At 42.3% G+C, this 16747-nt stretch overlaps 1 protein-coding gene across 1 annotated transcript in view; it reads left to right on the top strand.

Annotated features, from left to right (window-relative positions):
- The window catches only part of cdh23 (cadherin-related 23), a 197426-nt gene that overhangs the window by 85177 nt on the left and 95502 nt on the right, over positions 1–16747 (top strand). Inside the window, exon 9 of the mRNA XM_086258526.1 lies at positions 3693–3771. Within this exon, the coding sequence (XP_086114652.1) occupies positions 3693–3771 (79 nt within the window). The remainder of the gene's footprint in view (positions 1–3692; positions 3772–16747) is intronic.

The following is a 16747-nucleotide window of genomic DNA, read 5'->3' as shown; positions in this document are numbered from 1 at the left end:
TCCTGTCTCATGCTCATGTTGCTCTTTGATTATTCAGTAGGTGTATACAACTCGTGCAAAGAAATATGATTAAAAACAAAGAGTTTCTAAAAGCAGAATGGGAGAATGAGCCTTTAGCTTTCAGGACCTTCTTCTGTGGAATCAGCTCCCAATCTGAATAGGATACAGATGGTTCGTACTTTTTAGGTTAGGCTTAAAATTCCCCCTTTTGATAAAGCTTATAGTAGATCAGCTGACCATGAATCCTCCCCTAGTTAGGCTGTAACAGGTCTTGGCTGTGGGGGTTTCCCATGATGCTATGAGCATTTCTCCTTCACTCACCTCTATGTGTTTACAATTGAACTCACAGTGTGTCTTTTGTCCTGTCTCCCTCTCCTCACTGCCAAGTCTGGTTCTGCCAGAGGTTATTTCCTGTTAAAAGGGAGTTTTTCTTTCCCACTTTTGCCACGTGTTTGCTCAGAGGGGTCATTTGACTGTTGGGGTTTTCTCTGTATTATTTTTGGGGCCATACCTTACACTATAAATTACCTTGAGGTGATTGTTGTTGTAATTTGGGCTCTATGGTAAATGGCCTGTATTTACATAGCGCTTTACTAGTCCCTAAGGACCCCAAAGCGCTTTACCTATCCAGTCATCCACCCATTCACACACTGGTGATGGTAAGCCACAGTGTAGTCACAGCCACCCTGGGGCGCACTGACAGAGGCGAGGCTGCCGGACAATGGCGCCACCGAGCCGGGGCTCTAACCGGCAACCTTCCGATTACAAGGCGAACTCCCAACTCTTGAGCCACGATCGCCCATCTATAAAAAAAACTGAATTGACTCTAATTGAATGACGGCATGATATTTCACATCTTATCGTCACTCCTGAGCCTCCAACACTGGAAATGTTGGAAATGCACCCAAATTCAGTCCAGTGCCCCCATATACAGCACTGTGGTGGTTGAAGATGGTAATTACTGTTATAGATTTACAATCCTCATCCATAGATGCGAAGCCCCTGCCAAAGGTCACAAGGGCTACAGGATTTCTGGTCTTATGCGCTCATACTGTGGCATGTGTATGAAGTCTGGGTATAACATGAAGTACATTAGGGACTCAAAATGGCCGTAGCTTTGTTTCAGTTTCAAGTAGGTTTATAATGGGTATGTGATACACTAAATGTCTGTTTCTCTGTACACCATTATGTTCACTCTCCTGGCTCAGCTCTTAAACTCAGTTCCCAGGTGGCTAATGGTCCAGCTACTGATGTTTCCACTTGTAGAGAGAGAATTACACACAGGGGCATAACACTGTCCGTCCCGATTGTGGTTTCTCACTCTATCAGTTTTCGTTCTGTCTCGTCCCCAGTCTCTCACCCATATCAGCCCCCCGACTCACACAACAACCCGCACGTCCCTCGTTCCCAGCCCGAATGCGCTGTAGTAGAAATGTCAAGTGCTACATTTGCATGCATATTAACGGGGCGTGACGGAGTCGAAGCCCGGTGTCTCCCGGACTCTCTGATTCATCAACTGTCACCAGGAAGGTCACAATAGGAGGAAGGGGGGAGGTGTGAGGGTATGGAAAGAGAATAGGATGTCGGGGTGGAATGAGAAAAAGGTGACCGGAGAGAAGAAAAAAAGCCAGGTATAAAGTTAGATGAGGGAATAAGAGGGAAGATTTTTTTAAAAAGAGTCCAATTACATTGGATTGTAAAGTTAACATTAGTAAGTGGATTCCAGATCACAGCAGCTTGGAAGCTTTAATCCTCAGTAATACTGCCTCGGAGTGCCTCATCTCTTACCTCTAACAGTAGGGGGCAGTGTCTAATCCTATTACAGTTACAATGTAAGAGCAGGTCACGGCAGATACACAGCCAAAATCAGAAATCTATTACTTAGCCCTGTTGACCCCACTACAGACACAGGATTACAACAGTGCTTAAAGCCAGACACATAAGTACAAGCCCGCAGCAGCACCACACTTATACACAGACACTCCTTCAATGACCTCATGTGGTATTCTGTGTCATTTCCATTATGCAGTGTTTGGTGGTGATAAGCCGAGGGCGTACAGTGACGGAATGAGTGTCAACTGTTCTCAAGGCCCTTGACATTTACACGTAGAGATATCAAACTTGGGTCCCTGTCATAGGTCATTTCTCAAAGGTGTAAGTGCGCACGCTCTGTTTCTACCTTTCCCTCTCTGGCGGCCTGTTTGTTTCTCTGTTTCTGTCTTTCTTTTATTCCTGGGCCAATCAAGCAGTCATCCAGGGAAAAGTTTGACAAAGGAGTAGAAGAAATGCTTTTTTTTATTATTATTATTTTCAGATGAAATCACAGGGCAGGGTTTTTAGCTGTTATAGCTGTGAATCTGTGCTCGGACTGACGTTTAAGCCCCTTCTAGGACAAACGCAATTTGGCTGTCAACTCAATGAGGAGAAGGAGAGGAGGATGGGGGGGTAATGCACTGTATAGCTAGAAATGAAAGGATGAAAAGAGGGAGAAGAGGTTCAGTGTATACATGTTAGTGTGTGTCTGCATGTGTGTGAAGGAGGGGAGGGATTGTATCTTTGACGCTTGATTGAACATATTGCACTTGTGTGGACAGCTCGAGAATATTGCTCATATTACTTCAGCATCACTTCTCCACACTCACTTTCTCTATTCCTCTCTTAGTATGTCCCTGCATCTTTCTCGTTTGTGTGTGTGTGTGGGTGTGTTTCCCCCTCAGTTTGTGATAGGTGCGAATCAGTCTCTCTAAAAGGCTTGTAATTGATTCTGCTGTAATTGGTCAATGACAGGAGATGCTTTGGCAGAAATGGAGCATAAACACGTCTTAGACACAATTTGCAGGATCAATGGGAGGCAGCCTGCTCGGGTGTGAGTGAGAGGGCTGAGATGGGAGTAAGGGAGGGAGGGAGGAGAGAAGGAAGGAAGTAAGGGAAGGTCTCTCAATCTCACACTGCAGCACAGGGGTTTTTAAGTACCACCGCTGCGTCTGATTGAGGCAAGAAGGCTGAGAAAGCTCAGCGGATCAAAGACTTTTCAAATAGCTTTCTGTCTTTCGTTTTGATTTTTTTTCTTCTCTTTTTTCAGCTGTCACACTGTGGTTTTGTTGAGTAGCAGAGTCATTGACGCAGCAGGGGAACTTCTAAACAATGAAAGGAGAAATAAACCCCAATGAAATGCTAATAACACACATAAAGAAAAAATAGTTTGTGATTTGCCTGCACTTTTTACATTTTTTTCCACCCTCTCCATTGAAGAGATACAAAGGAGGATTGGAAATACGATACTGTTATGCTTTAAAATTTGATGGGCACGTCTTTGTGAGAGATAAGTGGATATTTACGGTTTTGATATGCCTAGGAATATTCTGTTAGCTTGTTGATGCTTTGGTTACAGATATTTGATTCACCGGTATAAACTAAGGTATCCTGTCCTGATTTTTAAAAGAAGAAAAGAGAAAGGGAGATTTCAAACACATTCAAGGCGTCTATCATCCTGTGTGCACATAGCAGAGGACAAAATAGCATGTAGTTGTATTTTATTTAGCAAAAACTGCTAACTGTGTCCCAAGGGTTTGATGTTATTGTTTTTTCTCTGATTAAAGTGGAAACTACTTTTCAACAACTAAAAAAATGTGTCTGTGAAGACTGCATGCAGCTTACAGGTTATATTTGTGCGTGCGTGTGTGTCTCTGCAGGGATACGAAGTGCGGAAGATAACAGCCATTGACCAGGATCTTGGTCGACCAAGAGGAATCGGCTACACCATCATCACAGGTCTGAGTCACATAATCGATCTGACATCCGCAGCACATAGAGGGGAATCGATCACCTCTTATCATAATTCCGCAGTAATAATAGACAAGTCTCATCAAGCACAACAGTCAATAACAGCAGAGAGGAGCGCCTCAGAATTGGAGAATAGGCTTGGCTCTGAGCATTTATTAATCACTGTTTTGGTTCAGTTATGCAGAAGTCAGCTTTCATTTTGTGTTATCATTCTTAAGTTGGCTTGTGCCATCAAAACAGGATTATGATTTGTCAGCGTGACAAATTTTACCTTCGGCAGACGAGAAGGATGCCACGATTTTTCTGTTGTCGTCTCCGTTTGCGGTTTTTTTTGTTTTGTTTTCTTTAAGATTTTGTTTTAGATTTGAGATAAAGGGCCAAAACAAATGACCGCCATATTAAGCTCACTTCGGAAATCCCTGACTTGTGTTGGTGTTACTATATCTGAGAGCTTTACTTTGGAGTTGTACAGCTTGTATGGTGCTGATAAGGATGAAGCAGTGATCCTGCATTAAATACTCAGTTTTCTTACTTCTGCCAAGGATATGATGTTTATGCCTGCCAGTTGCTTTGTCTGTCTGTCTGCCAGGAAGATATCTCACAAACTGAACTGACTTCATGAAAGTTGGTGGACAGATTGACCCTGGGGCAAGGTTGCTTAAAGTTAAACTTTGGTGTTGATCCGTATCTGGGGATAGACAGGTATTTGTAATGACATGAATACTATATTCATCCTTCCGAGGCTCAAGGAATCAAATTAATATAAAGATTTCGTGAAATAATTATTGTTATGAGTACTAACGGCATGCAGCAAAAGCATTGCGTATTAACTCTGCACACACTTTGTAGCTTTGTGTCTTAATCTTTATGCGCCACTGCACCACTTTGCTCTGTAAAACTGGCTTCACATGCTTCGTAATCCTGTAAAACTCATTGTTAAGCTTGCGCTAAAGGTGCAGATGGATATCTGGGAGAAGTTACAACAAGAGTAATATTGACTGACTATGTAACAGGATAAACTTTAAATGCACCCCAGTATTATGAATATAACTAGATTAAGTGAATGATTCAGCTGTCATGTTTACACCTGTGCCAATTTATCTTACAGTTAGCTCTTAATGCAGGAAGCATAACTCAGAACAGCTTAATGACATAATGATGACAATATCCTAAATTCCTCCTGCTGTAGTCAATTACTCTCTTTTTTAAGATGCTATTATTTTGTAACTACAACTCTTAATCAGTTTAAAAGAAAAGGTATTAATGAAAAGATTTGCTGGGATTAATTGCAATAAATTACCTTTTTAAGACTGAAAAAAGCATGGAATTAATATTGAATTAATTTCCTCTAAGTGGAATAAGTGGAAGTGAATATTAACATTAAATATAAATAACCCATACTTACAGTAATGTGCAAAAGTCTTGAATCACCACTCATTTCTTTATGTTTTACTTCAAAGTAGCAAGACTGTTGTTCAAGAGCTCGTGAGGCGATACTTATCAAGACTTTCTGAACATCTTTCAAAGACTTTCTTTGGTTATTGTGAGAAAGGCTGAAGTATATCAAATTACACAGGAGAGAGGTGCAACAGTGAGTGTCTGCAGCCCTCTGTAAAACACGGTGGAGGCTCCGTCAAGGTTTGGGACTGCATATCTGCCAGTTCAGCTTGATGATGATCCCAAACACACTGCCGAATTCGTTAAAAGCATGTTGACTGTCTAATATCTCTATAAATTGATGCACTTATCTCCTATTTTCCTATCAAATGATAAATAAATGACAGGTAGCTGAAGGCTTTTGCACAGTCCTGTGGCTTGAATGAATACTTAGTAATATTTATTGAGAGAAATGTAATCATATTGCCCAGTATACCCAGCTAATCAACCTTTTTTAATTTTCTCCAAATCAGTAGTCACTGTGACGCCATCTTGCTTGAGTCCATTTCCTTATTTTAAACTTAAGCATGCTCGTTTTAAGTTTCGACGTTTCCCCAGGGTAATTGGCCTGGACAAATGTTTATAGAGTTAATTACTGGAAGGCAGACTTTTTTTTGTGCACATGGATATGAATGTATTTTCATGTGCCAGAAAAGCAGAACTCATGGAAGTGGATGCAGGCCAGACACAGACAGATCGAGAGTTGACTGCACATTAACTTAATGTTAGTGCTATTTGTTGACATCGTATCTGAAGAGAATGGAAAACAAGTTTACCTGATGACTGTTCCATCAGTTTACCCTCAGCTGTTTCTTTTTTTCTCCTCATTGATGCACATTAACACCTGTTTTGACACGGGGACGGTGAGCCACCTGTGCAATTTACAGAACCCTACACAACTTGTGAAGTGATCTAGCCGTGCTAATTGTGTTCATTTTTCTTTCTAATGTGTCAGATATTACAATTGACTCACAAAAAAGAATGCAGTAATTTTGACAGCACTATTATAAATTATTCTTGACTGTCACAAAGCTTCTGTGAGCGGCAAATAGTCAATTTAAATTATGATTTATATCTGAGTAATTGACCCAGTTGTGTTGCTTGTATGCATCACAGCCGCTGAGCGTATCAGTCAGACTTGTGCGGCCTGTTTGAGAATACAAACCTGAATCATAGTTAATCAGGAGAGACATGAAGCATCTCTATTTCTATTAAGATAAAACACACAAACACTTTTGACTCTGTTGTCCATCCACTGCTGCAATGCTTCTTTAATACCCCTGCAGGGTGTTTATTTCAACCACAATCAGTGTTTCAGTCCTGAAGGACGAACAATCCCTCAAAGATCCTTCAGGACTGAAACATTGATCTGCGTGGTGGAAAATAAACACCCATTGGGAGGATTACAACCGTCTGTGGACTGTATCCTTTAAACTCTGCTTGCCCCCTGTTGAGCCCAGAATGGCCAGGATGGAGGGACATCGGTGCCTCCACTATTGCCAGCTGGCTGATAAGGGCTGGCACCGCTTGATATGCTTGGCACACCATGGGAATTTGTGGTGATAAAGATATTCAGTCTTCTACCATCTGCTGAGTCACTGCGCAATCTCACAGCTGAACGAAGGAATTTGACCCTTTGTCCACGCATGTGCGCAGCCATGCATTATTTGTGAGTGTGTGCGCTTGATAGCTGTATGCTCAGGACAGAGAGGCCACTGCCCAGCCCACTTCTTTACTGAGCTCACCATAAACCTGCTGCTCCCATTCAGTGCACACACCTACTCAGTCTTACTTACCGTCTGCTGCCACATGTTGTATTGTTGTGTGTGTTGTGCTTGTTGCAAAGTTGAGCTTGGCTGAGTTAAGCTCTGGAGGAGAAAAGCATTAAAAAGACATTAATTAGGTGGTGCGATGTATTCCCGGTCGTTGCAAAATCAAGAGTTATAGCACCGCACTAAGCCCTTATGGAGATGGAGTCTGTAGGCTTGATAAAATCATTATAAGTTTGATAGATAATGGAAGTTGAAGGGTGATGTAGTGCTAGGAGATAAAGGTGGGAGGGTAAGGTTATATGATGATGCATTTTGCATGGATATATGTGTGTGTAGCCTCTATATGTGTGTGCTTGTACATGCACGCTTACACATATGCCTCTGTCTATCTGCTCAGATTGGTGCGAGGGCGTGCTTGTTTGCAGACTTAAGTGGGACTCTGCATGACTCCTCTCTTGCCTTCCCGCTCCTCACCCCGAGTGTCCTCTGAGACTGCGGCTCACTCCTGCGGGACTCGTCTCATTAGTTCAGTAATTAAGATAAACGAGGTTTTAATTGCAGCTGTGATTCACGCTAATGATTGTGGTACTCAAGATGAGGATTTCCTCTCCCTCCTCCAATCAGAGGAGTGTATCTGGGATTTGATGTGTACATGAGATAGAATCACAGCAGCGCTCTGCCCGCAGTGTTGCAGTTGTTATTTTTTTGTTATGATGGAGATTCAGGGTAGCGGTTCTGATGGTAAATCCCCGGTCCACAGGGTGAGACTTAGCCCTCTTATTGGACCTCTGACTCACTGCTCTCATTATATATCACTTTAGCAATAGCCCACTGCTGAACTATCCACTGGATTTTTCCTGCTCTTAACATCTGTGGGGGGTTTTCTGACCCAAAATGCTCCAACAATTCCTCAATTACTGGAAATGAGAAAGAAAGGTTTTATCGCACACCTATAGTGGCTGTTGCCTTAAACAAACAAACATATTCATGTATACTCCTGACAGAGTTTTGGTTTTTTTAAGTGTGGCTAAAACACAATCTTTCTTCTGAGTTGATGGTCGGTAAATTACTTAATGCTCATCATTGTCAGTGGTACTAAAGTCGCTCCAAATATACAAGTTACTTTTTATTTCATGCATTTATTACTTAATGATGTTGATTCCTGCATATCTTAAATGGGGCGTGCAGTATAATCATCAAAACAGCTTAAAAGCAGCTTAAAAGCAGCATTGACCATGCAATGTGCCTGCAAACAAGATTAAAAGACAATACTTAATTCACGTTGTAGTAATCATGTTAGCATGCTCCTTAGTGCTGAGAGGCATGCTGAATTGAAATAAAATCAGTCCAGCATGCCTTTTTGCGATTATTGTATTTGTCATTTTTGCAAGGCTTTTTATTTGGGAAAGCTGTGCAGCAGATCCTTATTGATTACTCTTAGTGGTCCTTCTTCCTACTTATTCAGTCACACATCTGCCATGTAATAAAATTTAAATACACATTAAAAACCTTTTTTTAAAGAAAAAGAAGAAGAAAGAGAAGCTTAGTCATTCAGGAGACTAGGGAGTAGATCTGTGGCTCCTCCTCCTTGGGGTAGCTTGTGCTTCAGGTGTTTCTGTATGAAAACATTTGACCTCAGGATGGATGGTTGGATGGATACTTGGCACCCAGATGTCTTTGGAATCAAATATCTGCGTGCTTAGTCTTGTTTCACCGCTTGCTGTGACTCCTGTTCCTCTCAGGAATATCAGATTACATGTTCCCATGACAGTTCTCCTCTAACGCTAGCATCTCAACTTTGACTCAAGTTGTTAGATCTTTGGAAAGATTTGTCAGATTAATCCCTCTAGAAGATAAGATCATAACAGCTTTGCACCTCTGTCATCACTGAGATGATGCTCAGCTATGCTATCAAGCTACAGCAGAGCTAAAGAAGAAACTAAGCACATAAATAAATTGCGACTAAAAAGAAAGGTAAAGATCAAAGAGTACACAAACCCGGGGTGTTTCTGACTGATGAGCTTCTACACCAATGAGCTTCTGCCATAGCATTGTATTACATTATTCACATCTATAGCATTACATCATAGCTTTTGGACAGCAACTCAAGCAATAAACAATCCCAAAACGTCAGCCATCATCTGCTCAAACCCATCCCTGAGGACGACAGGGGGGAAACACAGACAACACTAGTCAGTCTCAATGACACCCCCAATGACCTGAGGAACTATCACTCTAAAGCCCAGATGGACTCATTTTAGCACAATGTCTACTCGCTACATGCTCATGTCTATCTGCACACATATATGCTCGGACAGATCACCTACTTCACACTTACAGACAGATATTAAAGCACAGTATTCATCTTAAGAAATATAAAAAATACCCAATATTGACCTACTGAACATATTTTACCTGCTAAAAATAACTTTCTGTCTTGCTTTCTGTGATTTCTATTATAGAGGACTTGAGGCAAGCAGTCTTGCCCCAAAAATACTGCTGTCCGTTAGGATAAGAGTTAAGCTTATGTAAAGTTTCTGTAGCCTCTCCTCTGCGCTGTAATAATAGTGTAAGAATAAGCAGAATAAAAGTCAGCCTTGCGTCTCACAGAACGAAAGGACATCCCCCAAGCCTTTCATATCAGCCTCTTGTTTATCTTTGTGTGCTTGGTTCTATCGCTTTTGTCACATGCAAGCACAACTAATCCCACTCTAAGCTCCTTCCATCGCTACACTTTTCTTTCCTTTTAGACCATTCTTCCTTTCTCATTGTAGCGTCTTCGTGCTGGGAAACTGCAGCAAAGATGTTATTTAATTTGCAGCTAAAGTAGTACAGATTTACAATATCATCACTGGGTATTTTGAAGTCTGTCAGGACCACATATTGCACGTACACATTTGCCTATGGACACAGAGACAGAACAGGTGTCCACTGTCCACTGCACTTAGTATTAGGGGGGCATCCTCTAGCCTGCCCTCAGCAAAGGCCATGCCATTTCCTGCCTGGACACACTGATAAGTTGTAAAGGCGATTATTTCCCGTTGTCTGTCTTTCCCCACATATCTTTATCTCTCAGTACTGCTACACCCTGATGCTCTGATTCCATGCGACTACTGCCTAACTTGTATCAGCAGACATGTTGTAATATGGACAAGCCTAATACCTGTTATTCTATAGGGAGCTCTTATTGTCACTGTCGCATCACGGGGATTTCTCCTGGTTTTCAATTAGACGCTCTGAGGCTCACCACAGCCCGGTGCTATGTAATCTCTCAGGGAAGGCAGATAGTCTGCGGGATGCTGATTGTGACACAATCCCAGGACTAGTGAAGTCTAGTAGAGTGCAGCAATCAAATGCAATCACAGCCAAGTCCAGGCCTCACTTTGTTATGGTGTGATCAGCCTCAGCTTTACAGCAACTAAAATGTGAAGTCAATAATACTGATCATCTCCTTACGATGCAAAATCTGCTGCGTTGTGAGGACATGATGCTCACATCTTTGTGGATGTTATTCTGACATGTGCTAGCCAACTGGATGTGGTGGAAGAACAAGGACACCCCGCATGGCAACAACCCTCCTCAAAGGCATCAGCCCCTGCTAGCAGAGCAATGCATTGTGAAAGAGCACAAAAACTGCACAGCTGTTCAAATTCTTTTCCACTATTGATCTCAGTTATTGGTCTGTATTTTAATTGTAATAAAAGGTCTATTTTGCTTTTGTTATATTTCCAGCATACACTGGAGGTTTATCAATTGCTGTTCTGTTCATTTACCCTTTGGATAAAGAGGACACCACTGGCCTTAAGAAGTGATATTCTAAGCTATTGGCTTGTGAACAACAGCATTTCCCAATGTCAAATCCAATTTCCTCTTCTGCTGTCTTCTAACCCGCTGCTGTTTTGTACTCTGTGCAAAAACTGACTTTGTGTTGTCTAGCACGCTGCAAAAAATCAGATAATAGGGTAAATCAGTCTAGCCTAGTCTCACTGAGAGACACCGACAAGATTTTTCGCAAACACGCTGCTACAAATACACTTCAAATACACACACTAGCGATAAGACCACACTGCCAGTTCAATACTCAGTTGAAAAGAGACTGTGACGTCTTGGGCTGACAGACCAAATCCAGGAATCAATAGCTGTAAGCCTAATTATTTTTCATGAGACCTGAAGATTGTAGATCGTGGATACATTTATCTGTGACCAGGATGAGAATTGTGTTGGTCTGAGGTTAGGTTAGGTCAGTGGCATCTTGAGCTAAAGTCATTGGAGGAAGCGCACAGAATGTTTTAATGCTGTTTGTTCCTAATAAATATGTAATAAAGTAGGATTTATGCCCTGTCCAAACTGCAGTTGGACACTCTCCCATTCCACCCACACACTTCCAACAATGGTCATGGGATGACTGTGTCTTCAATTATTTGTAACGTTACCAAACCAACAGTATTGTTGTTGGCCAGCAGGGTAGAGGTAAACTGTACTTCTCTTCCTCTTTCTTTTGTTTGTTGTTGTTCTTACTTAGCTGTTAATTTCACTTTTCACACATAAGTCAATAAAAAATTAAGCTATGAGAAAATGTTCAGCTGCAGGTAGAAGAGCCAAAAGCTTGGCCTGATCATGTCACGTCGATGGGTGTGGGATCATGTGCAATGTCACAGAACAAGCAAATTTGACTAGTTCTTTTGGTAGAGGCGCAAAAGGCTAACATCTCATTGGATTCACTAAGCACATTCAAAGATAAGTGGCTGCAAGTGCCTGTTGTAAAATCAAGTCAATAAGTACTGCTATGGAAAAAAATTCCACTGTTGTTCAGCAATCCGCCCACTCGTTACTGGAAAAGCAGCATTTGTCTAAATGTTTAGAGCAGGGGTGTCAAACAAAAGGCCCGGGGGTCAGAATTGGCCTAGCAGAGACTCTGGTCTGGCTCATTTGAGAGCTTTGGAAAATGTGAAGGAGGGCATATATTTTAGACTTTTAACTATATTTTACTAAGTTTTCCTACTAATAAATACCTTCCCCATTCCCATTCATACTGCAGTGAAATAATAGATAAAGAATCAAATGACAGAAAAGTTCTTGTTTTTTCACTATCAACTATAGAACTTTATGAGATTTTATTGTTTGGTTTTTTTTTACAATGCGTCCAGAAAAAGGACATTTTTTGCAAAATACAAAAAAAAAAAAATCTTATTTATAATTACAGCTGTCTGGGCAATGAGCTTTCAGTACTTTTTCCATAAGTTCACATTTATTACTTATCATTTAAGTCATGCTGACAGATTTATTTTATTTTCTACAGCAGTATGTTTTATTATGTACAAAAAGTGAGACATGCTGCTGAATATACTGACAGAAATGGGATGCCCACTTAAAATCAAAGTGGGTTGTATGTACATGAAAGTAAAGCTTAATTTATACATCTGTAGAACCTGTGCAGAGCATGCAACGTAGCCTAGCAAATGGCCAACACCATTAACAGCATTTACACAGGTTGCTGGCAATGAAGGGGACCCACGTCTCTGGAGCTGCACATCAGGTTACAGCATAAGTTAGGCTTTAGGGCTTCAGGTGGCAGGAAGGGTCAAAGCACAAAGACCGCTTACGTGCATCTTACTAGCTGTGTCAACCTGAGTGATCTGTGGTTACAAACAGAAGTCGGTTTCATCTGCCACACATTCTCAGACAATACTTGTCCTTGAATCTTTTCTGAAGAAAAAAACTTTTGATGAAACTTATTCATTTAGTATTCATGAAATGCAGCTTGTCTGCCAATGGCATTATCACTTCACATCGCAGACACACAGGAGCACATGCATATGCACTAGTAGCTGTCATACACTAAAGGGTTTGTGTGAATGCACGGATGAGCACGTGCATAAGCAAATCAGTGTAAGTGAGAAGCTGTTCATTTAGATTTTGAAGCGAGTGTAGTTTGAAGACAATAACTAAAACCTCATCATTAATATGAATGCCTGTAGGCGTAATCCTTAAAAGTGACACTAATTTGTGTACATTTAGCAAAGTACACAAAATCTTAGCCCCGAGCCTCTAAGCACTGGCTGCTTGCCATATCACATTACTAGAATGTTCCAGCGCCCCCATGGTGTTGTCACCAACTAGAAAAAACAGTTGTCACTAGCTTAGTCATGGCGATTACACTCGGAGAAGTCCTGTTTCGGCTGTCCTCAAAAGCTCGAGTTTTGGAGAAAGTCATTGTTATCCACACGTCGCACACCCAGTTGAACTCATCAGATCAGATCCTTTATATCTTCTGCTTCCAGGGCAATCCTCCCATAATAACTACACGTGTAAGTTTTCCACTTTTGCAACTTAGAACACGGAAGTCGCCCAGAATCACTAGCATGTTTTCCCCCCTGTGTCTACACTCGCTCCTTTGCTGTTTGTGAGGGAGTGAATTTCAATAACAAAACTGTTCTCAGGAAATAAGCCTTCACTCCAATGTTAATGATGCAAGGGTGTAAATGTGTTTGTCAATACATAATATGAGATCTACACTCGTGTTTTCCACCTATTCTTTGGTAATGCCGAGATTCTTCAAAAGTGGCAAATTATTTGGATTTCTTTTATTTTGTAATTGTAGCATTGGCCATTGAAGCTGTTGAGCACATTATAAATTCCCAGAAAATAAGAGCTGCTTGTGTGAGTTTGTGTGTGTCTCAGTGCCTGTGGGCATTTCTCGAGGTGTGTGCGTGAGTGGATGAATTTGAGTGTGCAGGCCCACTCTAGACAAAATCATGCCATGCTTTCTCATTTTCCAGTCCAGTACTGTTGGTAATGTGAGAGCATGGCTAATCCCCTGGAGTCTCACATCACAGAGTCAAACTCTCCTGGTTAACACTAGATGCACTCTGACACACACACGTACACAAATCTTTGAATTTCTTCTTAGGAGTTTGAAATTGAAACAGCAAAATATTAACACACACAAAACACAAATTGAAGTAACAAATTTGAATTTCAAAATTCAAATAAAGAGTTTATTGCTATTTGTGTATAATTTGGGTGCGTGTGTATCTTTGAACAGCAATTTTCATCCGTTGGGGGTCTAATCACTGTGTCCTAGCAGAGCACTGGAGAACACTTTGCATCAGCAATTAGATTATGATTATATTTTCTTTCTCAGTGGCACCTCTGAGTCACCCTGTGTAATTTCAGTCTGTCTCTCTGGTCAAGCTCAACACAGCGGTGCCTAGGTGGAAGGCCCCTTCAATGGAACCTGAAGCAATGAGTCAAAGCCTCTTAACGGATGCATGCAGAGAGTACAACCAGCAGCCTGCTGTTATCTCGCAAATGTACATTACAGCACGGCACTCTAGAGCTTTTTGTAGATGCGCGTGTTTGTGTATGCACGATAGCCGCTCGGCCAGGTGAGCACCCAGTCGTCCGGGCAAGGGGCGGCTGTTGGAGAAGATTGGCATTCTAGTCAGGCCACTGAAGCTGACAAAGCAATTTAGAGGCAAGATGCCCACACTGAGTGGGTCTAAGTCCCTGATGCGCGTTACCCTCCCACCACCTCTAACAATTGTTGTCAACATCAACTTGCCTGCCTCTCCCATCAGGCAAAAAGAAATGTTGCAATGAATGTTGTGTCAGCTTAGTGTCACTAGTGCGTAACACAAAGTGGCAGTTTTTTTGTGTTTTTTCCCCCCCATGCACACTCTTACAACAACACACTACTACACTTCTCCTAACAAGATACTTGGGTCTAGCGGTTACTGCAGGATTATTACATTGATTACATGTGGCCTTTTTGCAATATTCTGTGTTATTGATCCTGTGTTTCATTGTCTTCCTGCTTCCGATAGTGGTCATTTTCAGTGTTCCACACCTATTAGGACTCAAAGGAGCTTGCAAAGAAAAGCGTCTGGACTTCTTTAAGTTGCTTGAAGATGTTTCACCTCTCATCCGAGAAGCTTCTTCAGTTCTAAGGTCAAATGGTGGAGAGTCCCAGATATAAACCTAGTGGGAGTAACCCCCCACAGAGGGACAAAAGGACCCCCTGATGATCCTCTAATCGCCTGAGCCAAGGTGTGAAACTGGGCGTGGGTCCCAATAGGCCAGAGTTTCGGGTGTGTTCATTGTGAAACCTGGCCCCACCTTATCATGCGAATTCCTGAGGTCAGATGGCCCAGGATGTGAGTGGGCGTTAAGGCGTCTGGGAAGGGATCTCAAAACTGGATTATAGATGGCAGAGAGTTGGTGTCGTAAACCCCCGCCTCTGTTCAAAGATGGTCGCTCACAGTGGACATATCACTCCTCTTTCAAACCATCTGTCCTCTCTGTCCAAAATGTGAACATTGGCATCCTCGAAAGAGTGTCCTTTATCCTTAAGATGCAGATGGACTGCTGAGTCTTGTCCTGTGGAGGTGGCTCTTCTGTGTTGTGCCATGCGCTTGTGAAGTGGCTGTTTGGTCTCTCCAATGTAGAGGTCTGAGCATTCCTCGCTGCACTGTACAGCATACACCACATTGTTAAGTTTGTGTTTTGGCGTTTTGTCTTTCGGGTGAACCAGTTTTTGTCTGAGCGTGTTGCTGGGTCTGAAATGCACCGGGATGTCATGCTTGGAGAAAACTCTCCTGAGTTTCTCTGATACACCGGCTACATAGGGGATGACAATGTTGTTGCGTCTGTCCTTCTTATCCTCCCTCGCTGGTGTCTGGGCGCCCTAAACGCCCTAAATGGGCGTTCTTAAAGTCAGCAAAGAGGCACAGAAAAGAAGACCAGACACCAGCGAGGGAGGATAAGAAGGACAGACGCAACAACATTGTCATCCCCTATGTAGCCGGTGTATCAGAGAAACTCAGGAGAGTTTTCTCCAAGCATGACATCCCGGTGCATTTCAGACCCAGCAACACGCTCAGACAAAAACTGGTTCACCCGAAAGACAAAACGCCAAAATACAGACTTAACAATGTGGTGTATGCTGTACAGTGCAGCAAGGAATGCCCAGACCTCTACATTGGAGAGACCAAACAGCCACTTCACAAGCACATGGCACAACACAGAAGAGCCACCTCCACAGGACAAGACTCAGCAGTCCATCTGCATCTTAAGGATAAAGGACACTCTTTCGAGGATGCCAACGTTCACATTTTGGACAGAGAGGACAGATGGTTTGAAAGAGGAGTGAAAGAAGCATCTATGTCCACTGTGAGCGACCATCTTTGAACAGAGGCGGGGGTTTACGACACCAACTCTCTGCCATCTATAATCCAGTTTTGAGATCCCTTCCCAGACGCCTTAACGCCCACTCACATCCTGGGCCATCTGACCTCAGGAATTCGCATGATAAGGTGGGGCCAGGTTTCACAATGAACACACCCGAAACTCTGGCCTATTGGGACCCACACCCAGTTTCACACCTTGGCTCAGGCGATTAGAGGATCATCAGGGGGTCCTTTTGTCCCTCTGTGGGGGGTCACTCCCACTAGGTTTATATCAGGGACTCTCCACCATTTGACCTTAGAACTGAAGAAGCTTCTCGGATGAGAGGTGAAACGTCTTCAAGCAACTTAAAGAAGTCCAGACGCTTTTCTTTGCAAGCTCCTTTGACTACGATGACCTGGATGACTGAGAACCTTCACAGACCTATTAGGACTGTCGGCCAAAGAAAAATAAGAGCATCTGCCGTTTTAGCAAATGGCCCAAAATGATTGTTGGTCAAATTAATGTTGGGAATCATTTTGGTGATCATAGGAATTATTAATGCTGACCATGAGGGGCTGTTTCATACT

This window comes from Aulonocara sp. 'chitande type north' Nkhata Bay, linkage group LG13, assembly GCF_057382095.1.
Source record: "Aulonocara sp. 'chitande type north' Nkhata Bay isolate Kocher_YH1m ecotype deep benthic linkage group LG13, A_spYH_male_GT1.1, whole genome shotgun sequence".
In the NCBI taxonomy this organism is placed as follows: Eukaryota; Metazoa; Chordata; class Actinopteri; order Cichliformes; family Cichlidae; genus Aulonocara; species Aulonocara sp. 'chitande type north' Nkhata Bay.
This window is presented reverse-complemented; position numbering and strand designations above follow the sequence as displayed.